The following is a 25,370-nucleotide window of genomic DNA, read 5'->3' as shown; positions in this document are numbered from 1 at the left end:
TAAACATTCTTTTGAGAACTAGACTTTTAAGGGATGAAGGAGACCTCATAACTAGTCAGTTAAAATTTAGTGCTTTCCTCTACCCCAAATAGCCTAGCTGATCCTGAAGAATAAGGAAAAGATTTAAAATTATGAGACCCATAATGATACAGGAATTCATCTGAAATAGTTACTTGGAGAAGTAGATTATAAATTATATTTTAAGGTGCGTTATGATCCAGTAAGTACAGAACAGCTGAACAGAAAAATGCATTTTAGTCTTTTTATACTAAAGAAAAAGGACTAGGCATTCAATAAATTCCAGAAGAAACATTTTACAAAAAGGTTAACTAAAATTCAATTTGCCATGGAGAACTTCAAAAGACAGACTTTTGCCTAACACTCCAAATTCTGGAGACTTGTGTGAAAATACAGACATTAAGCACATCTAAATAGATGTAAATCAAGATAGGGCATAGAATTCAATAAATAACAATAGGATAAGCTGCTAGTTCATGTCCAATCAGCAGAATTCAAAGCAAGCATGAGAATAGAAAAGACAGGTTTTAACCTTAAATAAATAATTCTAGGAATACCCAAATAGTATTCTATTTTAAATATTTATGCCCAAATATGTTAGTTTTAAGGACAAAGTAACTCAATATTGACACAAGGATAAGTAGTTTCATTCACAATTTATTGAACTGCAAATTAGATTATGTTAGAGAATAAATCTCCAAAAATATTTTGGCAGGTTCCTGAATCTCTAAGTGTATGCCAACATTACTGGACCGTTTAAATTATTAGAAGCTAAGAATATGAAGTACTTACCAAGGTTACAATAAAAATATTTTTTAAAATACCATATTTGGTAATAAATTAGATTTATAGAATTGATAATTCAAAATAAATTAAACCTGAGTTATAAATGCCTCCGACCCTGCCCGCCCCCAACATACCTAAGTTATAGTTTCTTTTAGACCAGTGTGCCTCAAATGAGCATTCGTATTCCTTGAGGATCTCATTAGATGCAGTTTCTGATTCAGTAAGTCTAGTGGGGGGGGCCTGAGTCCACATTTCTAACAAGCTAGAAATGAAGCTAATGCTGGTCTTCAGACCACCCTCTGAGCAGCAAGGTGACCTAGTACATAGTAAAGACAATTTCTGGCCTAATGGACTATATGGTTTTTTAGATTATTCAAGGCTGTAAGATTTTAGAATCAAACATAACCACAAATGATCACAAAAACTAAGTCTTGGAAAAAAATGTTTTTGTTAAGTAAGCGCTTATAGTATACCAAATTGGCAGTGTTTCTATTTGTCTGACAGTGATACCTTTGATACTATGTAAGTCAGGATGCCAAGTTCTTGTAGCTGTAAAAAATAGTTATGATAGCTTGAGGCTCTCTTCCAGTTCAAGTCCAGAAACGTCAAGCCAGTACACTGCAATTCCACTATTAAAAAAACCTTTAATGGTAAACTGTCCATATAAATTATTTGTCAACTCACTTTAAGCTATCCCATCTCCTCCTCCTCTTTCAACAAATAAATGTTTTTTCTTCTGTCTTGTAGCTAAACAGCGTGTAACACCCAATGCCCCTCCCTTTAAAAATCGAACAAAATTGTCTCCAACCAAAGGACCCAGTGCAAAAAGGTTGGCTTCTTTAACACATTCGTAGGTATATGCATCAATTTCCACAGGATTACTCTTACATCTGATTGGCTGGCTTGAGTTGTGGCCTAGGTAACACCCTTGCTCCTTCAGAAAAGACAGATTGGGATGAGAACCTATCAGCACTACTGCTGCAGATAGCTTAAATATTTTCTTCAATCCAGAGATGCTTTGAAGAATGCATTTCATGTCCGACTTAAAGGAAAGCACATGGTGCTCAGGAAAACTGGTATAATCAGAAAGAAGATTGGAGTCTGCAGAATATGACTGAGTACACATCATATGATAGACTTTATGGTATTCTGGATAAAGCTTTTTGGGAAGCTGTTTGAAAATTAAGCTTGGATCAGTTACTCGTCTGCGAAATACATGAATCACAGGAATATTGTTGTTGTAAGCACATAGTACTGCATCAGCTGCAGTAAGCCCGGAACCCACAATTAACACTGGGTCTACTTTGCCACGCAACTTTCCTTTGCTTATAGCAGCTCCAAATTCAGGCATTGAATGAAACACAAAAGGAAAATCTTCCCCTTCAATTTCCAGATGGGCAGGAGAATCCAGTGTTCCAGTTGCCAGAGCTACATTCTCAGCAAAGAGACAGAAGGGAACGTGGGAACCATCCGCTATTCGCTGATAACCTCTGATTTCCCAATTTCTCTTGATAAGTTTTGATTTCTCTATCTGTAAACGCTGTGTTGAAATATTTCTGTCCTGCCCATCATCATCACCTTGATCTCTGTAGAGTCTTGATACAGAAGTGATATAAGTATTCTCTCTGAAATTCTTCTGCAGACCCATGACTTTTACATAATGTTTATAGTAGCGAGCTATTTCCTCTGGCATAACTCGATCCCCTTTTAGGTTCCTAAAAAAGAAAAAGGAAAAATATCCTATGAAGATAGTACTTTGATAGTTTCCATGATTATTCCTTCTCCTTCTACATCTATAGTAAGCTATGCTACAGATCTTTTTAATTTCTCTCACCTGTCAGTTATAAATTATCCTTTAACAAAGAAAGCTTTCTCTTTAACATTTTTAACTAAAGAACTAGTTTTATCAAAGTCCCATGAGGGTAGAGACTGAATTTTAATGCATTTGTTTCCCCAGCACGTTGCATAGAATCTGTTCAGATTAGCTACCTTTATCAGTGAACTTAAGTGAATTAAAATGTGGAAATTCAGACCATAGTCTATCTCACAACTATAAGTAATTCAGTCTACATACTATAAGACTTAGGTTATAATTATAATAGAATGACTTAAATTATAACATTGATATCCTGCAGGTCTAACTGTAATACATACAGTTAATTGACATGATTTTGACATGATTTTTTTCTAGGTTATTTTTTCCTAATGACTGAAAATAATCCGTCAGTCTTCTGAACAAAATCATCTTCTAAGTAGATAAAACATTTCTGTGTTTTCCTATTGATAGAGGTCTATAAATACATTAATGTACTTTTATTCAAAAAGAGCATATTCTTTCATTTTCCACTTCTACTTAAAGCAACAGGCATTAGTAACCCTCACTGGACCCCAATTACAGAATAAGTAGCAGTAAAAACATAACCAAATCACTTCACATAATTCATTACAAATTGTTACTAGAAAGAGTTCATAAAAGTTTTTTTTTTTTTTTTTGAGAGAGCTAGCTCGTTTAAGTCTACGTGCACACATCAGTGGGGGGAGGGGCAGATAAAGGTGGGGGCAGAGGAGCCAAAGCAGGCTCTGCTCGGATAGTAGAGAGCCCGATGTGGTTCTCAAACCCATGAAATGTGAGATCATGACCTGAGCCAAAGGGAGACACTTACCTTAGCCACCCAGGTGCCCCTAAAAGTTTTTCTTCTTAAAAGTTAGTAAGATAATTAAGATTTAGAATGTATTAACTCTCACTTTTCACAGAAATCCTACGTGGTAGTTACTATTATAATTTACATTTTATAAACTAGGAAATTAATAGCTAGTTTAAGTATGTGACTATGGTCACATTAGCAATTAGAAAATCAGGATTGAAACCCTGACAATCTCTCAAGATCTCCTAGCAACACTGCAAAGGCAGAAAGTAAAGTCAATATTTAATTACAAGATTCTTCCTCACATGTTACTTCCATATACAATGTACACAATGTAAAAGGATGAATACTTCTGGCACATAAACCAAAGCTCCTCCAACCTTTTTAAAATGTTTTTATTTTTGAGAAAGGCAGAGAGAAAGTTTAAGTGGGGGAAGGGCAAAGAGAGGGAGGGAGAAGATACAAAGTAGGCTCTACGCTGACAGCTCAGAGCCTGATGAGCAGCTCAAACTCAAACCTTAAGATCATGACCTGAGAGGAAGTTGGATGCTTAACTGAGTCACCCAGGCTCCCCAAGGCTTCCCCTTTTTTACCCATATCAAAAAGGAAGACTGTTGAGCAATTTCACTTGCTTTTGAAAGAAATCAAGATATTGTTGAACTTCCTTGATTTTGCTTTTAATTTCAAACCCATATAAAACTCCTAGTTCTTTTTAAGGTTTTATTTATTTTTGAGACAGAGGGAGAGAGTGAGTGAGCGAGCGAGCGTGAGCAGGGGAGGGTCAGAGAAAGAGGGAGACACAGAATCCGAAGACAGGCTCCAGGCTCTGAGCTGTCAGCACAGAGCCCGACGCGGGGCTCGAACCCACGAACCATGAGATCATGACCTGAACCAAAGTCGGACACTCAACTGACTGAGCCACCCAGATGCCCCTAAAACTTTCTAAAAAACCCAAAAGTGGGGCACCTGCCTGGCTCAGAAGAACATGTGACTCTTGATCTTGGGGTCATGAGTTTGAGCTCCTTGGTGAATGGTGAGATTAAATAGTAAAACTTCACAAAAAATCCCAAAAGGATTATTTGAAAGGTTTAATCTCAATGGTCCATGCTGGTCTGAATTTGTTCTTACATCTTCTCAACTTAAGGATAATTTCCAGAGATTAATATGGTTTCTATCTAGCAGGAAGTCAAGGACTCAAATGTTTACAACTTTGCAGAGGTTAGGTAACTTCCTGCTTTGTTTCTATGAGCAAATTAGGTTTCTCTATATTATCTAATTTAATACTACTATCCTTGAAAATAAGGCTTTTCATATTATTTCTCTTTTTAAATTTTGGTTTCTTTTCCCCCAAATAAAACTGTATTATTCTAAGGAGAGATTTCTTAGTTACTTCTATTTTCATATTTCTTATTAAATATTTACCTCTATAGTAGCCAACAGTGTAGCCAATCACATCATAGATTCGGGCTTATTCCATCATTCTAAATTATTAAGCATATACACTCTTCTACTCCAAAAGCCAAACACTGTAGTTATGTATACATTAGATACCCATACACAAAGGTGTATATCCACTGATAAGAATAAGTAAGTGTCGGAAGGATTTGTGGGTGGATGAGGAACTAAGAAGAGTGGTTTAACAGAGTAGGATAAATCCGTAATTAACAAAAGTCAAAGAAACCCAATCTGTAGACAAGCCTTTACCTCTGTGTGCTGAGTCTCTAAATGGAAACTAGCTCATGATCATTGGCTATGAAGTGGTTTTATTTGAAAGACACATAAATTTATATTATTCTAAGACAGGATCATAAATATTTTGGAATCTGCCAATGGACTTTCCCATTGTACATCAAAGAATTCTAACAGTTTGATCTTTACCTTCGTTTGCTAGATACCCAATCTTTAAATTTAAGTCCAGGTAGCTCCATCCAATTTCCAAAGCTGATTGTCAACATGGAACCTTCCATATTCTATTTGAATAAAAAATGCACAAACATATTTAAGCAATAACATGGATTTTTTAAAAACCAAACCCATTTTCATTCACTATCATTAAGAATGTGGATAAAGAGAACTGAAGAAGTCTTAAATGGCTGTGTAAATTACAAACACCTTTATCATTTTGTAGTATTTATATTCCTTCTTTCATAAAGTTATACATTTATCAAACCAGTTTATAGTATTGCCAGATGCCTACACAATGTTGACAGCTTTGGCCTATATTAATATAATTCAGATAGGATATAGAATATGTCAGAGGAAATCAGTACTTTTACTTTTTAAACAAAAAAAGTTAATTTAACACTTTAGATTTCTATCCATTTTAACAGATTTTTTTCTTCATTTTATTAAATTAATTTACTTATTTATTGAGAGAAAGAGAGTGAGTGGAGGAGAGGCAGAGAGAAAGTGAGACAGAATCTCAAGCAGGCTCCATTCTGTAAACACAGAACCCAATGTTGAGCTCAAACCCACTAACTCTGAGATCATGACCTGAGCCAAAACCAAGAGTTGGATGCTTAACTGACTTGGCCCATCCAGGCACCCCTAACAGATTTTTAAAAACTGGGCAGCAAAACAGCCTTTCCCCCTCAATCACTTGTAACTGTGAAGTCTAAGCTGGCTTGGATGCAGCAGCATCTCTTTCTAAAACTAAGGAAATAAGCAGTGGTTACCAATCAGGTAATCAAAGAACAGACTTATGGCTAAGGGTAATGCTGCCTTTAAGGAAGTGAGCCCTTCAAGCTCCCTTGTGCCACTTACTTCCGCTTTGCTCACTTCAAAGCAACAAGCCCAAGGGCCAACAGCACCTGTCACAATGACCTCAATGATCTCTCTCAACAATTTCTTTTAGGCTTTGGCTTTTTCTTAACATTTCTTGTCCTGTTCTGTTTCTAAACAAGTGAGTATTGGGAATGGTAATTATTATTGTTATTACTACTGACTAACCTTTCCAAGCACTTACTAGTGCTGGGCCTTATGAAGCCTGTTATCTATGACAGTGTGTAGGTCACCAGTGGGAGAGAATGCAGCAAGCCGCCACTGCTCTGAGGCAGGCTGAGCCGGATACTAGGATCACAACCATTAAGGCGGAAAACATCAGAAGGAAAACCTAAGAATTTACTGTATTCAGACGTTATCTGGAGCCATAACTGTCTTATCTAGAACTCAAAGTCCTTACGGCACTAACAGTCCAGTTCTGTCAGTAATCTCAAGTTGATTCCCACTGTACCAGTTCTTCCAGTTAGTTGAGAGCCCTAGTCCCTGATCTCTTTTCTTGCAATCTGACTTGTTTTCCCTTATGTGATCTAAATACCATGAATGCCTGCTGTCAGGGACACTGTGATATATTAAGGGATGCAAACCAGATGGAGCATATAGAAAGAAGAAAAGGTTTCTTAGGACACAAATGGGCTGTGAGGAGTTTAATATTAGAAAGGGGAGAAAAACATTCCTGGGTGGCTCAGTCGGTTGAGCGTCCCGCATGATTTCAGCTCAGTCATGACCTCACAGTTTGTGGACTGAACTCCACAGTGGGCTCCACACTGAGTACACAGAGCCTGCTTGGAATTCTCCCTGTCCCTCTCTATCTGCCCCTCTCCCACTCACGCCCATTCTCTTGCTCTCTCAAAAATAAATAAGTATCTTTAAAAAAGGAAGGAAGAATATTCTTGACTGGATAAAGATATGTGACAGTTTATAAACAGAAAGAACAAGAGTGTCCTTCAAGGCATTAAAACAAGTTCAGACTTATACAGGAAAGTATTAACTCAACAGGTTTGGGCTGCTTAAACCGTGCACGTTACTCAGAAAGGTCGGTCTTTAAGACTGGCTTTTGGCTGCCTCCTATGAGACAAACCCTGAGTTCTTGGAATAGTCTACCTGATTAGTGATTTTCTGTAGGCCAGAGGCCTTGGGCCATGCTGTACCAGTATGACTAAGTTTATGCTAACAATGAGATTTGTGGTAAACACCAACATTTGCTCTGAGAGGCAGAGGAATCAGTCACTGAGATCAGTCATGTTGGGTGCTGCTTTTCTACATGACTGGCCCCCAGAAAATCCTGGACACCAAGGTGTGAGTGAGCATCCCTGATTGGCAACTTTTTGCACAAATCATTGTTGAGAGAATTAAATGCATCCCCATGCAACTCCAGTAAAAAAGAACATTTAGAAACTGGAGCTTGTTTTTTCCTGGACTTCTTCCCATGAACTTTTCCCCTTTAAGGATTCTAATCTGTATCCTTTTACTATAATAAACAATAACCAGTAGCACAAGACCTTTAAGGAGTCCTGTGAATCTAGAGCCTGAGGGGTGAACCTGGACCCCCTAGCAAAAGTAGGAAGCCTTTCCAATAATTTGGGTTCAAGATGATGTTGGCCAGTACAGCAAAATTATAATTACGATGGGGAAAAGTCAACTTACAATAGGTTTGTGAAAAATATGGAGAAGATACAATAATTGGTTTGGAGTGGGAGTTGAGGAAAGAATAATCAAGAAAGGTTTCTTGCTTAACTACATTACAGTGCTATTCCATAAGGAAATTAAGAACTCTGATGATAAAGATAGATGATTAGCTATTCAGGCATGTTGAGTTTGAGAACATCAAGGAATAATCAGGGTAAGGCAACTAGGTGAATATGTAAGAGAAAACAATCTGGCCTAGGGATCTTGATTCAGGAATCACTCAGCATTCGTATGCAAGACACTTGAGTATATGAGGCAAGCCAGGGAGAATGAAGAATATAAAGAGAAGACCTTGGCCTGGGACAGAGTTTACACAAGAGTCCATAAGGTAACTGAAAAAGGAGTGACCAAACAGGAAGAAAAATGAGGAGATGAAAGGTTCAGAGAATCTAAGAGGGATAGCAATACTGTCAAATGTTGCAGAGGTCAGGAAAGATGACTTCTGAGACTGAGACTGAGATTAAAGGAAGTTACTGACCTTCAAAAAGAAGTTCCAGGACAAAAGGCGGTGACAGAAGCTACAGTCAAGTGAGCTAAAGAACAGGAAGCAAAGGCACAGAAATAATGGATAGGTAGCTCTTTCAAGAAGTTGGCTCTAAAGTGAAGGATACATATAAGCTAGCACATAAAAACTTCATTATCATTATTTTTTAGAGAGAGAGGAGGGAGAAAGAGAGAGAGGTGGGGGCATGGGCAGGGAAGGGGGGACATGAGCAGGAAAAGGAGGCGCAGAGAGAGAGAGAGAGAGAGAGAATATCTCAAGGAGGCTTCACACTCAGCACATAGTTTGATGTGGAGCTCAATTCCATGACTGTGGGATCATGACCTGAGCAGAAATCAAGAATAAGACACTTAGCCAACTGAGCCATGCAGGTGCTCCACATAAAAACTTTTTTTTTGGGGGGGGGCGCCTGGGTGGCTTAGTCGGTTAAGTGTCCGACTTTCGCTTGGGTCATGATCTCGCAGTTGGTGGGTTCGGGCCCCGCGTCGGGCTCTGTGCTGGCTGCCAGCTCAAAGCCTGGAGCCTGTTTCAGTCTGTGACTCCCTCTCTCTCTGACCCTCCCCTGTTCACGCTGTCTCTCTCTCTCCTAGAAATAAACAAAACATTAAAAAAAATAAAATAAAATAAACCTTTTTTTTTTAATGCTTTATTTATTTTTGAGAGAGAGAATCAGCACATGAATGGGGAAGGGGCAGAGAGAGAGAAAGAGAGAGAGAGAGAGGGAGGGAGACACAGAATCCAAACTAGGCTCCAGGGGAGCTGTCAGCACAGAGCCTGAAGCTGGACTTGAACTCATTAACTGTGAGATCATGACCTGAGCCAAAGTCAGATGCTTAACTAAGTCACTCAGGTGCCCCTAAAAACTTTTCAATAAAGGAAAATAATTTTACTCTATTCATATACTGATAAACAGAAGCCAGCAGAGAAACTCAAGATGCAATGTCCCTAGAGAAGACAGGGATTCAGGGTGCAGCTGGAAGGTTAGCCTCAGAGAGAAGTGATACCATTTCCACTATAACAGGGGATAAGAAACAAGGAGGTAGCATGAATGCAGATACGTTTGCAGGTTTGAGTACAAAATTATGTAAATTCAATCCTGATGGATTCTAAGAACTGAGAGCATTTCTAAGTAGGAAGGTGAAACAGCAATAGAGGTTTGAGAAGAACATTTAATAATATCAAAGGATTACCAAATAGTGTTCAGGACCCAAATGAGGTTTGGAAAGTACTTTTCACAGGTGTACAACTTTTTCTAGCAATGTTTAATAGCTTAAGTGTAGGAAAAGATAAAGTAGACAAGTTATATGAATGGCTTTTTTGGCCAACCCCGTGTAATAGAAGGACAATGAAGCAAGGGAATTAAGGATAATGGTTAAATCAATAGACTATAGAACCTAAGCTGGGTAGGTAAGGAGGTTAAGATCAGAACTTCAAGTGTTCTCTGTGTTTGAAGATTAGGTACAGGGTAGTGGAGCTGGAAGAATAAAAAGGTGTGATCATAAAGCTGTTTGTGAATTTAGATTTTCACTGAGTAGTTACAGTGGAGCCACTGGAATTAGTGTCTAAGGAGGAATGGAAGAGGAGATCATTGAGAATGAAGAGATTAAGAAACTAAGAGGCTAAAGTGTTGCTTCTAGGTCATATATGTAAAGACGAAGTTATTCAAGGTGACAATAAAACTTGGAAGGTAATGGAAAACCGTATCTGTTGTTTAAGCCACTCAGTCTACGCTATTTCATTATAGCAGCCCAAACAAATTAATACAACTTCTTTCTTTTACAGTCTTCATTTAAGAGCTTGAAAATGTAGGGAAATAAGTGGTATTGGTATGAAATGCTGTGTGAAATTTTGTAAACTCTAACATGAATTTAAAACTTTTTACTGTACAAAACACTGTTGAAGTATTTTCTACATAATTCTTGTAAAGAAGTATAGAGAAGCTTATTCTAAAACTGTATTGGTAATCAAATTTGGCTTAACTTCTTGTAATCCATATTTTATTGAAGAGCATTAAAATTCTCAGATACAAATGTGGTAAACATACTTAATGTTATAATGTTTCAGAATTCAAACAGTCTCATCAAGATGACAGACCTGTAAATCACACTGAGTAAAATGCTAAAAAGAAAAAAAATATATATATATATACTCACATGCCAAGCTCCACCAGGTGGACCTTTACCAAGAACTAAGTGAGGGATGTAATGATGTTGTTCTAATTTCCAATGCAAAACGGATGGATAATCATACCCAAAGTCAGCATCTGGATGAAGAAGCGTGTCGAAAAGTACCGCAACTGGATTGGATGATCGGCCCTCAAGGCCCTCAGACAGGTATTCTAAGTCCTGAAGGAATTTTTTAAAAAAGAAAAAAGGTAGAGTTTGAACGAAAATACAAAAACAAAACTAAAACTAAAAAACTGCAGCTATTATAATAGTGAAAGCCATTACTCAAATCCAGCACTTCCCAGAGAGCGCTGCTACAAAACACACCTTGAGATCCTAATAGAGGCTGTGGGCAAATGAATATAAGAAAAGACAGAATTTCAACAAAGTTAATCAGGTCCTTTTACTGCAAAACTTGAAGACAGACTTAATACATTAATATGCCTTAATATGTCTACTGTAACATTCCTGTAACAAAAAGCAGCACTTCCCAAATTTATTTGAACATAAATCATCTATTAAAACTCCCACCAGGAAATAATTTGGGCTGCTCTAATCAAAGGAAAATAAACAGAAGTAACTTGGCAGAATATATTTACAAGTGGAAAATAAAAATGATAGAAAATGTTATCTAAAAGGATTTTTAAAAATTTTTTAATGTTTTATTTATTTCTGAGAGAGACAGACAGACAGACAGATAGCGTGAGCAGGGGAGGGTCAGAGAGAGAGGGAGACACAGAATCAGAAACAGGCCCCAGGCTCTGAGCTGTCAGCACAGAGCCCAATGCGGGGCTTGAACCCACGAACCATGAGATCATGACCTGAGCTGAAGTCAGACGCTTAACTGACTGAGCCACCAAGGTGCCTCTAAAAGAAAGGATTTTTGATTCAGAAATACAATGCTTATAGGCGCCTGGGTGGCTCAGTCGGTTAAGCACTTGACTTTGGCTCAGGTCACGATCTCAGTTTGTGGGTTCGAGCCCCATGTGGGGCTCTGTGCTGACAGCTCAGAGCCTGAGCCTGCTTCAGAATTTGTCTCCCTCTCTCTCTCTGTCCCTCCCCTCCTCATATTGTCTGTCTGTCTCTAACATTAAAAAGAATTTTTTAATAAAAATAAGAATAATAATGCTTATAAAAGTACAAAACCTTGTTTGAGTATTAAAAAAGCCAAAAAGCACTAACATGTAAGAAATAATACCTGATCGACAATGGAAAGATGTCTTCCTTCTTCTAATTTACTATGTAAAATTGTATTTGGATGTATTGCTTCTGATGATAAATATGGTCTGTATCCCGATAACATGTAAGAAAGGCAGATTCCTGAGGGTCCATTTCCTATTAAAAAAAAAAAAAAAAAAGGGGAGAGGTACANAAAAAGTGGAGTGAGGTACATCATGTATCTTAGTACTCTTATTCTTGGCTTTTCTCTCAGATGGATTTTTTTCTCCCTCACCAATTTGTCTTCCTTCTCTAAACTCTTAAAACCAAGTATTCATGAGATACTGACTTTTGTCTTCTCTCCTGTTTTCTTCTGGGAGTCTCATCTACTTCAAGCCTTTGTCTATAGTCTACTGACTCCCAATTGAGGCCTACTGGCTGACCTCTTCCCCCAAAATATATCCCACACTTCCACCTGCTACTTCTTCAATCCACCTGGTTGAACCACTAATAACTTAGTCACAATGTGTTCAAAAACATATTCATGAGTTCCTTCATTTGGGTCCCCTTTCCTCTAAATCCCATCTCTTATCAAAGTTTGGTGCTAACACGATCCTAAATTAATAAGGTTCTGATTCTAAATATGCTTAGTCACCTTATCCAATCTGCTGTCTTTGTTAGTGTCACTCTTATAATCTAAAAGTTTCTTGATTCTCCCCAAGATACACACTCCTATTCCAAAACCCTTTCACATTCTACATTTAGATGAATTTTGATAGCACACAGTCCTTATCATGCTACCTTATCATGCTATTTGGAAGCCCCAACTGCTTGCTTTTGACTACCCAGTGCTCACCATATTCTGGTCTCAACCACCTTTCCAGACTGATCTCCCAGTACGGTCTTCCTATATTTTTATTTGCTTAAGCTGAAACTAAACTGGATTTTTTTTCTGTTTGTTTAACCCTGGTGAAAGACCTCCATTTCTGTGGCTCCTTTTAGTCTGTGTTTCCACCTCTCTATTATCTCCATCTACCAAAAATTTGATCCAACTAGGATAACTGCCAGCCATCAGGAAGAAAATCTTGTTCCATTGCTAATGTTTTGCCCCAAATAAAACAAACTCAAAGATGTGTATATGAAAAGTAAAATTGTAAGATTTACAAAATGTAGGCTAATTCTTCTACTTATATTGCTAAAGCCTTTGAGCATGACAGAAAGGAAAGTTAACCATTTGACTTCATAAAAATTAAAAACAAAGAAAGTGTGGAAGATCTGAGGCAAAGAGCTAACTTCCTTTCATCAAAACCAAAGAGAAAACTAAAGAAGTATCACATGATAATTTCAATAAAAATAAAAGACACAGAAGAAGCATTTAACAATATCCAACACTTATTCATAATAAAAATGAAACAAACCTCAGCAAACTTGAATAGAGGGATACTTTCCTCAACTTGATAAAGGGTACAGTAAACCTACAGCTAACATATTTAATGGTGAAAAACTAGATGCTTTTTCCCTCTAAGATCAAGAATAAAACAAAGCTATTTCTTCTCATCATTCTTACTCAACACACACCATGACAGAGGTCCTTGTTAACATAGTAAGAAAAAGAAAGACAGACTGGAAAGAAATAAAATTGTCTTTGTTCATAAATGCCATGATTATCTACAGAAAATACCAAAGAACTGACCAAAGAACTCCTAGTTTGAGATTGCAAGATACAAGGTTAATATACAAAAGTCAATTTCTTTCCTATATACCAGCAACAAACAAGTGGCATTTAAGAAGAAATACACAACACTGTGTGTGTGCGCACACACACACACATACACGCACAAATACTTGGGTATAAATCTCTATATGTTTTAAGTAAATATATAAGATGTATACAAGGAAAACCAGAAAACTTTGACAAAAGAGCCTGAAGATGATCTAAATAGATGTTCATGAATAAAAAGATTTAATGCTGTTAAGATGTTATTAGCTCTTCTCAACTTGATCTACCAATTCAATGCAATCCAGGTTAAAAAAAACCCAGCAAGTTACTTTGTGGATTCTGACAAATAATTCTAAAGTTTACATCAAGGAGCACCTGGATGGCTCAGTCAGTTGAGTGTCTTTGGCTCAGGTCATTATCTCACAGTTCATGAGTTCGAGCCCCACTTTGGGCTCTGTGCAGACAGCTCAGAGCCTAGAGCCTGCTTTGGATCATGTGTCTCCCTCCTTCTCTGACCCTCCCTTGCGCTTGTGCTTGCTCTATCAAAACTAAATAAAAATTAATAATAATAATAAACTTAAAGTTTAAATGGAAAGATGAAAGACCCAGAATAGTAAACACAAAACCAAAGAAGAAAGTCAAGACCAACACAATCCAAACTCAAGTTTTACCATAAAACTATAGTCAACAAACAGTGTGGAAATCATGAAAGAGGAGACAAATCAATGGAACAGGACAGAGCACAGAGACAGATCCTCACAATAGTCAACTTATTTTTGTCAAAGGAACAAAGGTAATCCAATGGAGAGAGGATGGTCTTTTCAACGAATGGTACTGTAACAACTAGACATCCACATGCAAAAATCTGAATCGAGAGAGTAACCTTGTTTCTTTTACAAAAATTAACTCAAAATAGATCAGAAGACTAAATATAAAGCATAATTTATAAAGTTTCTAGAAGATAAAACGGAAAATCTATCTAGAAGATAAAACAGGGAAAACTTAATGGCTATGCAAACACCTGCACATCCATGTTTATAATAGCAGCTTTACTCATAATTGTAAAAAAAATTGGCAACAACCAAGATGTCCTTCAATAAGTACATAAAATAAACTGAAGCATCCCTACCATGGAACAGTATTCAGTGACAAAAAGGAAATGAGTTGTCCCATCATGAAAAGACCTGGAGGAATCTTTAATGTATACTGTTAAGTGAAAGATGCCAGTCTGAAAAGGTTCCATACTGTATAATTTCATGGATATGATATTCTAGATAAATCAAAACTACACTGACAGTAAAAGATCAGTGGTTGCCAGGAGTTGGGGGTTGAGGAAAAGGACAAACAAGGGTGGACCACAGAAGATTTTCAGAGCAGTGAAATTATTGTAAAATACTATCACTGTGAATACATGAGGATACGTGACAGTATACACTCAGCAAAACCCACAGAACTGTACAAAGAGTAAACCCTAATGTAAACTATAGATTTTAGTTAATAACAACATATAACAGCGTAATCAATGATAACAAATATACCACACCAATAAAAAGATACTGGTAACAGGAGAAACTGGCGGTAGCAGAAGGGGAGTATATAAGATCTCTCTGTACCTTCTACTCAATTTTCATGTGGACCTAAACTGCTCAAAATAAAATAAAACCTATTAGTTAAAATAAATATTCAATAAGTGCCAAATAGTGTGAGTTAGAATCTGAGGCAAAGAGTTAAGTTCCTTAAATGAAAAAGAAAAAACACTCAACAGGCAGAGGCAATAAATACAGACCGGCAGTTTGGAGAGTAATAATTATGTACGTAGAATGCTTCCTGACTCCCGGAGATGTACTCATCCTAACCCCAACAACCTGAGTGTTACTGTACACAGCGAAAGGTTACTCTTCAGATGTGATTTAATGAAGGATCTTGAGGTGGAGAGAATACACTGGATCATAAAAGTGGACCCCATCTGGGGCGCCTGGGTGGCTTAGTNGGACCCCATCTAATTACACAGGTCCTTACAGAGACTCCCTCCCAACTCTGGTGAGGGGGAAAAGTGATGATGGAAGGGGAAGAGAGAAGCATCACTGCTGGCTTTGGTGATGGAGAAGAAGTCCAGGCGCCAAGAAATGAAGAGTAACCTCTAGAAACTGGAACAGGCAAGGGAACACTCTACCCTAGAGACTCCAGAAAGGAATGTGGTCCTGCAGATATCTTGAATTTAGCCCAGTGAAACCAGTGTTGGACTTCTGACCTACAGAACAGTGAGATAATAAATTTATGTTGTTTAAAGCCACTAGGTTTGTGGGAATTTGACAGCAATAGAAAACACGTGTATTAAGGAAATGAGCTCTTTTTCTGTGCTCCGGTGGAGTGCTGTTGCCAAGAGGAACAGTCCTAGAGCGTTCGGTTAGGCTGCTCACTGGGTAGCTGAGGCAAAACACGAATAGATAATTTTGGGGGGGGAGTGAAGTGGAAAGGTATAGCTGATAGTACTTCTTCCTTTTCTGACACTCCCACAACCCAGCTAAAATTAAAAAAAAAAAAAAATAGGGTTTCTTTACTCATGCCAATACATTCAGGAAGGATAATCCTGGGCTCAGGATTGGACAAAAGTGAGAAAATGGAACATGAGGTATGGTTCCCAAGATGCCCTGGATGCAAGCTACTACAGAAACCGTCATCTCTGCCATCTCTCTCAGAGAGATATCTAGGATAAAATGATCTTGCTTTCCTCTCTTCCTTCCTACCCTGCATCCCCCATATGCCAGTCAGAGGACAGGACTTTTCTCCCCTTCCAGTTAACTTTGGAAAGAGGCAATAAAGAAAGTAAGGAAGCAATATGCCATCAAGGTATGTTATAACCCATAATTCTTTCCTACTGCCTGGCTTCACACTGTAGTACTTGTCTGACCAGGCAAGTCTGAATATTAGATGCAAGATATACATGACAGGTAGTTAAATACATGCAATTAAACTAGATCATAAAAACTTCTATAATTTTGAAGTAATTAGGTCTTCTTAATAGCTTTATTTTTAGTATCTTATAGGACTATCTGTTGAGGTGGTACAAAGGATATCTAATGCTAACTATTATGGTAAAGGTCATTATAAACATTACTGCAGAATACCTTAACTTTCATTACTAACTGAGAACTGGTCATCACTAGTTTGCACAAGTTACTCTTCTGAGTTGCCCTGACTGTATCTACCCTACAACAAAGGACTCTAAGGTTGTAAGGCATAATCCAACAATGCACACAGTGCTCTGTATAGGGCTCTAATAATACTGGTTATCGTCATTGCTGTAATGCTATTGTAATTAACACAATTGATACAGTATAACATAATAGAGTAATATCAGTCTTTCAACAAAAGAGTGTTACATTCTAACACAGAATCTAGTATCAGATAAATCCATTACTCTCTCCAAAGATTTGGTTATTGGTTACTTAAGCATATCAAAAAACCTAAGAATATTTTTCAATATAATCCTAAGAACTTGTGCCATGTAACTATGCATATATAGTAGTAAGGACCATAATTTTAAGAAATAAAATTCAGTAACTTACCTATTACAACCACAGGCAAAGTCACTGATGAATCTTCCAGTAAAGAAGTTTCTTCAACTAATGGCATAGCTTTAACTTTTTCCCCCAAATTATCACCAAAATATTGCACTAAGGAATTAAAAATCTCTCCTTCGGTTTCAGTGTCACTATAGTTTCTTTAAAAACAAACAAAAACAAACATGGAACAAAAACAAGAAATATAGTCAATATAGCCTTTATAAAAGCCTGTCTTTATTCAGATGTAACCATAAAATATTCTCCATGAAAGGAGAAAAGGAAATCCTTTTTGAAAGGAATAGTTTCAAATTAGTAGCCTAGCTTGCCTGTCAACCTGTACCATTGTTAAAATCAGAAATCCTAACTGGTCGCTAAAGTCTCTGTTACCAGCAGGCAAGTCCTACACAAGCTCTAAATAAGATGCCATCTTTAAAGACCTAAGAGACAGCACTGTATTGGGGATTTTTATAATTCTCTCAGATTTCCTAGGAAGGGCCAGCTTCCCTTTTACTTTTTTCTTATTGATAAAAAGATAAGTGCACTAGAGGTGGTATATTTGGAATAAAATAGTCATGTATAATATTTTAAGGAAGAGTTAGTTTTTATACATTATAAATTGTGCATTTGGGTAAAAGAAAGTTTATACATCTTATTAATTCTTAAATAGAGACTGTAATATGGATAAATCTTACAATTTAAAAAAATTTTTTAAGTANGTCTCATACTCAAGCTATCCCTTTCAGATCATTCCAACTACTTCCCCGATTAGATCCAGGTACTCTAGCTGTCTGGACTGCTTCTACTTCTTGTCAGAAGTACTCAACATTAGGGCAGTATATTCACACCTGTTTCTGATATTTCTCTGAAACGTGTGCCAAGGACAGGTTCCCTAGCTCACTTTGGGTGCTTCTGATCAAAGTCCTTTTTGATACCCAGGCCTGATTAATATCATTGTGGTGGCTGTAAAAGCCACAATTCTTTTTCAGAAGATACACACCTCATTTTCAGTCTCTTCCAGATTTACCTATCTCAAACACTATTGTTCCCATATATATAATCTGGGAAATAAATAAGATAATCACTCTTTATGTTAAAGAGAGGTCTCCTTCAAACCTTTAACATTACCTCTTTTAAAAGAGTACAATTCAGGGGCACCTGGGTGGCCTGTCATGTACGTGTCCAACTCCTGATTTCTGCTCAGGTCATGATCTCACAGTTCAGGAGATCAAGTCCCATGTCTGGTTCTGCATTGCATGGAACCTCTTTAGGATTCTCTCTCTCAGTCTCCCTCTGCCCCTCTACTGCTCTCTCTCAAAATAAATGAACTTCAAAGTGTACAATTCAGGGTTATTTGTAAAATCACAAATTTTTGCAATCACCACCACTAATTCTAGAAGAATTTTATCGCCCCAAAAGTAATAAGCCAAGTTATTAATAGTAAACTAGTTAATAGTAGATAAACTACTGCACCCATTAAAACTCAGTCCCCATTCTTCCCTCCTCCTAATTACTGGCAACCATTAACCTACTTTCTGTCTTGTTTGATTTGCCTATTCTGAAAATTTCATATAAATGGAACCTCGCATACATTATTTGTCCTTTTGTGCCTGGTTTCTTCCACTTAACATGTTTTCAAGGGTCAGCCACGGTGTATGATGTATTGGTACTTCATCCCTTTTCACATCTAAGTAACATTCCACTGTAGAAATAGAACATATTTTGTCCATTCATGAGATGATAAACATTTGAGTTGTTTCCACTTTTTGGCTACACAAATAATGCTGTGAACATTCACATATAAATTTTTGTGTGGACAAATGTTTTCATTTCTCTTGAGTACATGCAATGGCTAGATCATAAACTCTATTTAACATCTTAAGAAATTGCCAAACTGTTTTTCTAAAGTGGCTGCATCATTTTCCAATCCCACCAGCAATGTAAGAGGGTTCCAGTTTTTCCACATGCCCACCAACACTTATCTTGTCTGTAGCTATCCTCCTTGGTGTGAAGAGGCAGGCATCTCCCTGCAGTTTTGACTTGCATTTCCCTAATGACTAATAAAGTATCTTTTCATTTACTTACTGGCCATTTGTATTATATTCTTTGTAGAAATATTCCAGGGTTTGCCCACTTTCAAACTGGGCTTTTTATTGTTGAGGTTTTCCTTTTCTTTTTTTTTTTTTAAATTGTTTTAAAGTTTATTCATTTTGAGAGAGAAACAGCACAAGCAGGGTAGGGACAGAGAAAGGAGAGGAAAGAGAATCCCAATCAGGCTCTGTCAGCACAGAGTCCAAAGCGGGGCTCTAACTCATGGGCAAGGGGTCATGACCTGAGCCAAAGGCCAATGCTTAACCGACTGAGCCACCCAGGCACCCCTACTGTTCAACTTTAAAACTCCTTTACGTGTGTAGAGCACAAGTCTCTTTTCAAATAGATGATTTGCAAATATATTCTCCCATTCTGTGGGTTGTCTTTCACTTTGTTTTCTTATGCATCACAGAAGTTTCAATTTTTGATCAAGTCCAATTTACTTCTTTCGCTGTAATGCTTTTGGTGTTCAAGGAACCCCTGCCTGCCTAATTCAAGATCACTGAGATGGACTCCTCTTTTCTGTAAATTTTATATTTCTAGTTCTTATGTTTAAATCTTTGATCCTTTGAGTTAAATTTTTATACACATGAGGTATAAGAGTCCAACTCCATTCTTTTGCATGAGGATATCCATTTGTCCTGAAACCGTCTGTTGAAGAGGATGGAATTTCCCCTTTGTCTCATGATCCCTTGGAAAACCAACTGATCATAAATGTAAGGATTTCTGAACTCTAATTCTATTCCACTGATCTGTTTATCTTTATGCAAACACCATACTGTCTTGCCTCCTGTTTCTCTGTATTAAGTTCTGAAATTAGGAAGCAGTAATTCTCCAATTTTGTTCTTTTTCAAGTTGTCTTGGCTCTTCTGAGTTCCTTGTAATTCCCTATGAATTTTAGTATCTGCTTATCTTTCTGGAAAAAAGAAAGGCAGCCAGGAATTTGATAGGTTGCACTAAATTTATAGATCAATTTGAGGATTACTGCCATCTTAGTTAAGAATACTAAGCTTTTCAATCCATGGAACATGGGATTCCTTCTTTAGTTCTTCTCAATATTTTGTAGTTTTCAGTATACAAGTCTTACAACTTTTTTCTAAGTATTCCATTCTTTCTGATGCTAGTGTAAATGGAATTGTTTAATTTCATTGACAGATGGGTCATCACTAGCGTATGTAGAAAAAACATTGATTTTTGTAGGTTTATCTTGTATTCTCCAATGCTGCTTAATTCATTTATTAGGTCTAGTAGGCTTTGTGTGTGGGCCTCAAATAATTTAACTGGTCTGTTCCAAGACTCTAGTACATGAAATATAGTCAAAACTTTAACTTATCTTAATTCTGTGTAAAGTGTAAGTAATTTGTTCTGATTTTCTACTGGTCATTTGTTTAGTATAATTTGCAAGTATGTAGTATGTATATGTAGTATTGGCATAAACTGTAATAAACTTGCATGGTATCTGATTAACAGAGATGAAGAACTGAATCAAGAGAAATAAAAACCAAAAGTATGGTTCACTGGTCTTAGATAAAGCAATGATAAAAACAAAGGCCTACTGGTAAGTATTCTTGCTAAAAAATTCAGTTATGTTTTATATGTATACTATATCACAGTCTAGCAACATTTTCAGTTTCTACAGATACCCAATTTGATGAATGCTCTATTTTAAACAAGTATTTATTCTGAGTAATAAAACTTTTTCTGGGTGGCTCAGTTGGTTAAGTATCAGGCCATGATCTCATGATTGTTAACTTTGAGACCTACATTAGGCTTTGTGCTGGCAGTACAAAGCCTGCTTGGAATTCTCTCCTCTCTCTCTGCCCCTCCACTGCTTTCTCTCTCTGTCCCTCCCTCCCACCCCATGCTCTTATTCTCAATATAAATAATTAAAAAAAGAAAAATCAACTATTTGATATTTAAGATTTTAGAGGCCTTCCATTTTTTGTTTTTTGAAATATTATAGGCCAGTTTCAAAACAAATTTAAGAGAGTGGCACAGGCATACAATTTGGGTAGCAAAAAGACTTTTGTCACATCTAGCAACACTTCTTTAAATGATTCCTCGAACTAAATATGAAATGCTTTATTATCTGAATTTTTATAGTCTTTGGAAACATTACCCTAAATTGTTACCAAATTTATATTACTATATGAAAAAAAAAAGTTCTCAAGTCACAAATGAAGTCAATCACACTGTTCATCTTCCAACACGGTAAATATGGAACAGTTAGACAGTTGGGATGTCAGTGAACAGTTCTTACAATACCTTTTCCTTTCAGATATTGCATATGATCCAAAATACAGAGGTTGTCACAATCTATTTAAAATGTATGTTCCTGGGGCGCCTGGGTGGCTTAATCAGTTAAGCATCCGACTTTCGCTTAGGTCATGATCTCGCGGTTCGTGGGTTCGAGCCCTGCGTCGGGCTCTGTGCTGACTGCCAGCTCAGAGCCTGGAGCCTGTTTCAGAGTCTGTATCTCCCTCTCTCTCTGACCCTCCCCTGCTCACGCTGTCTCTCTCTCTCCTAGAAATAAATAAAAATATTAAATAAAAAAGAAATGCTTCTCTCTTAAAAAAAATAAATAAAATGTATGTTCCTAATAAAATCGCTCAAATAAAAATAGCATGAGTATTATAAACACCTTCCTAAAGAAGCTATCTTAAAGGTTTTTTAAATTTAAATTTGAGATACAATACAGCTATTTTTTACAATGTGTATGATTTATTAATCATAATTTTCATCTTTTTGCTAGCAAGTCTTGCTTTTCCTTTAACCCTCAAGATCAAAACATACCAAGTACTCTGTCTTCATCTCCTCCTCCAAATTTCTGTATAAAGAGGTAAGCATATGGTATCCACAACCCAGGGTTAGTTAAATGAATATGAATCCCAACCTGTGTTCTTACAGTTCAACTGTATCAAGAGCGGTCAAAAGGCTTTTGGATGGCATTTTTCTGAAAGGCAGGTTAATTTCTCAGGGGCTTCAGTTAACAAGTTTTCACTAGAGGAATGTGTTTGCTAGAACTCTCCAAAATGGATCTGATACTCGCAAACCAATGTCTGTCAAGCAGTCAACAAATTTGCCTAGAACCCAAAATTCAGCAGTTTATTACCTAAAACAAATTTTTTAAATAGCCAGAATTTAGAAATCTCTACAGAACTCACTGATTGTGAAGCTGGGAAAGCCTGGACTGCTGCTCTCTATGAAAGGAGTTCTGAACCTTCTCTGTGCCTTACACTCATTTGCAGTTTGGTGAAGCCTCTGAACCTCTTTTTTGAACATTATTATTAAACACATAAAAGATACATAGAATTTATAAGGAAACCAATTACATTAAAATAGTTACAAAAAGTAAACTTGTGACGTTTATAGGTGCACTTCTTTATTAAATAACAAGTGTAGTGATGTGCAATTACTGTAATTTTGAAGAAATAAGCATATAGTATTCCTAGATATCTACAACTGTGAAATGAAAATATTTGTGCATTCTATTGGTGACAAGGTCACAAATACCATGTTGCTTGCTGCTTATATTCATAGTCGAAGGCCATTAGACTTTGGATGAAGTTTTTAGTGAACAGACACCAAGTAAGGTGCTTTACTAGTTTGCTAAGTCTAACATTTCTTCACCACAGGGTTAAAAGCAGTTCCAAGGATCTTTGATCTTTCCATTAACTGACTTAAGTACTGGCCAACACTGCTAGATCTGTAACCTATCATATACTCACTTTAATTTTAAAATGCATTAACCTTATCACCTCTTCAAACTCTGCCATGATGTGAAACTGGAATCGCCACCTATTTCAAATTTCTACAATACATGGCTCACAATGACAAACATCTTAGAACGAAGTTAGCATCCACTGGTAACTAGATCATTACAATTAAAACAGTCCCCTACCTCCCTTCAACACAGTAACTTGCTATTACATTTAAAATAAACATAAATATATATATATATTTATATATAGTAAAGGTGGGGTAGGGAGGAACCTTCGCAACCCTTCCCTAAAACTTTGCACCACTTAGAAGTCTCAGGTCGCAGTAACCGACGCACTTCGGGCCTAGCCGGTTTCCAAGTGCCATGATTGGCACAGTCCAGGGAAAGGAAAAGGGGACAACAGAAGCGAGTCCCCCCGGAGNTCAGCCCATCTCAGTCCCGGCATCCGGGCCGGGAAGCGCTCCGCCTGCTCCCGTCCCCTCCCCTCCCCGGCAGAGAAGTCACCTGAAATGACCGGCCAGGGAGCAGCGGCAGCACCACACCGGCATGGAGCGCGGCGCACCGGGCGTCTGAGCNGAGGGGGTCGGCAGCGCCGGGCGGATGCGCGTGGAGGGGAGGCGAGAGAGCCGCTCTCCCGGGCAGCGGAACGGCTCGGGAGACAGCTAGCCTGCGTACAGCGCGGCCTCCGCGGCCCGAGCAACGCGGGCTTGTCCCCAGGAGGTGCGAGCGGGACTCCCCCCGAAGAGGCCGGGGAAGGCCGGCCTTCCCACCCGGGACACCCACCTTCGCGCCTTTCCTCGCTAAGGCTGGGAGCTTCTGCGCGCTTCTGGCTCCTGTCCCTGCATCACCATTGCCAGGGGGTGGGGAGGGGGGCTGAAAATACCCCAAACCACAGCTGCCCGGGCTTCCCGCTCAACCGTTCTGACTGTGCAAGGCCGGCTTCTGGAATGGGAGAGCCTCTCTTCCTCCACCGGCTTGCCAGTCTGCACGAGTGTGAGAATCACCTGCATCGCTGGCTAAAAATACCAGTGCTTAGCCCCGCCCAAGACTCACTGAGCCCGTTTCCGGGTGGAGTCAGTGGCAGGAAGATGTATTGTAGGTCCCTCCAGGTGATGGAGATGCAAGACGAGTTAGAAAAGTTGTCGCCTGTTCCCTATTCGATGTTGTCAAAAAATAAAGGCGGGAAAAACTTCCAGAAGGGATTGATTGCATGTATTGTTACACACGCGTGTCTGTACACTTTCAAAAAAAAGCCCAATTGTTTTTGCTATTAAAATGTGAGATACATAATTTCTGTTTTTAAATAGTTTTTTTTAAGTTCACAAGTTTTGCTGAATGTTGTCATTGAACGAACTTGCACTTAGAGATTTTAGATTTTGTGAAGCTTAAAAGAAAGTTTGTAGGACTCAGCCTGCCTCCAAGACTATAAAAAAATTCCTCTTTTTCAATTACTGACAACTTGACGCGTTCGTTTCATTTTAATGTTTTGCCAAGTGAAGCATGGAGTTACTTTTCTGTTAAGAGTCACAAAATTATCCTTTTAAAGGACCCAGATTCCTATAATTTATGCCAGTCCAGAGAATTGAAATATTTAAAACTATAAGAATGTTTATAATGATTTTGTGTAATTTTTCCCTTATGGCTTTGTTTTTAGGAGTTTTCTTGCACCGTTCCCGGTCCAAGAGTAAAATGGGCATATCAAATTTTATTCTGTCTCTGGTTTGTATTTAAACCTTGTGAACCCGCTATCATAGTTTACACGTGATAACAATTTATGATTAAGTCGGCTTACAATGACTGCATAGAGCAAATGGGGCATGTCATAGTGTTTGCATTTTTATTTTGAATTGTAGGTGAGGTCTTATTTAAATGTAAAATCCGGGTTTTGTATTAAGAATAGATATAAATTGCAAGTGAGGCTGTGTGGCAACAGCTGGGGAGAATGTAAATCAGTATGTAATCCAACACTCCCTCACCTGCACAATAGCACCTCAGTGGACCTTTCAGTGCCCACACTAGCAGGTGAGGGTGGAGCTTTATGTCACCAGTAACTGTGCCACTCCATGGCACCCAGTGGGCTCCCCATGTTACATGGTTGTAGAATCCTTACTGAACAGCTCTTCTTACTGGTATATAACTTACCAATACGTCATACATTTAATTATAATATAGTGGCTAAAAGGACTTTCTGTTGCAGTGTTCACTGGGCCAGCTATGTTGATCATGGACAAGTTACTTAGCATCTCTGGGCTTTGATTCTTATCTATTATGAACTTACTTCATTGGTTATAAGGATTAAAGAAGAAAATACTTATAAAGCAGGCACCACAGTGTCTGGCTCATGTTCGTCACTGAATAAATGTTAGTTTTCATTATTATCCATAATAATATTGTAATTATTTTTATATTTTCTAAAGCAGAAGTCCAGAAAGTATGGATTGAATTGTGCCCCTTGCCGAATTTATATATCTAAGCCCTAACCCCCAGTGTGACTATATGTCATAATAGGGCCTGTGAAGGGTTAAGTAAGGCTC

At 37.8% G+C, this 25,370-nt stretch overlaps 1 protein-coding gene across 3 annotated transcripts; it reads right to left on the bottom strand.

Annotated features, from left to right (window-relative positions):
* Positions 1-659: 659 nt before the first annotated feature.
* OSGIN2 (oxidative stress induced growth inhibitor family member 2) lies at positions 660-23,842 on the bottom strand. 3 transcript variants are annotated; one of them, XM_077771274.1, is made up of 6 exons: positions 23,620-23,842; positions 17,031-17,185; positions 11,782-11,918; positions 10,572-10,763; positions 5,328-5,419; positions 660-2,519 (listed from the first exon to the last, which is right to left on the bottom strand). In XM_077771274.1, exons 2-6 carry the CDS (start codon positions 17,095-17,097, stop codon positions 1,490-1,492), a joined length of 1,518 nt encoding a protein of 505 aa, XP_077627400.1. In that variant the 5' UTR covers positions 17,098-17,185; positions 23,620-23,842; the 3' UTR covers positions 660-1,489. The 3 variants fall into 3 exon arrangements, with proteins under 3 accessions (XP_077627400.1, XP_077627399.1, XP_077627401.1); XM_077771273.1 differs by lacking the exon at positions 23,620-23,842 and adding an exon at positions 23,341-23,405; XM_077771275.1 differs by lacking the exon at positions 17,031-17,185.
* Between the last annotated feature and the right edge of the window lie 1,528 nt (positions 23,843-25,370).

This window comes from Crocuta crocuta, unplaced genomic scaffold (genome assembly GCF_008692635.1).
Source record: "Crocuta crocuta isolate KB4526 unplaced genomic scaffold, BGI_CrCroc_1.0 scaffold235, whole genome shotgun sequence".
Lineage (NCBI taxonomy): Eukaryota > Metazoa > Chordata > Mammalia > Carnivora > Hyaenidae > Crocuta > Crocuta crocuta.
The sequence above is the reverse complement of the archived record's forward strand: the minus strand, read 5'-3'. Positions and strand labels throughout refer to the sequence as shown.

Excerpts from the sequence above, each read along its gene's own strand:
- OSGIN2 (XM_077771273.1), bottom strand. The coding sequence starts at position 23,384 with ATGCCGGTGTGGTGCTGCCGCTGCTCCCTGGCCGGTCATTTCAG. Across the intron at positions 11,919-17,030 it reads TTTGCCTGTGGTTGTAATAG|GAAATGGACCCTCAGGAATC; the intron begins GTAAGTTACTGA and ends TTTTTTTAATAG. Across the intron at positions 5,420-10,571 it reads CACCTGGTGGAGCTTGGCAT|AATATGGAAGGTTCCATGTT; the intron begins GTGAGTATATAT and ends TTATTCAAATAG.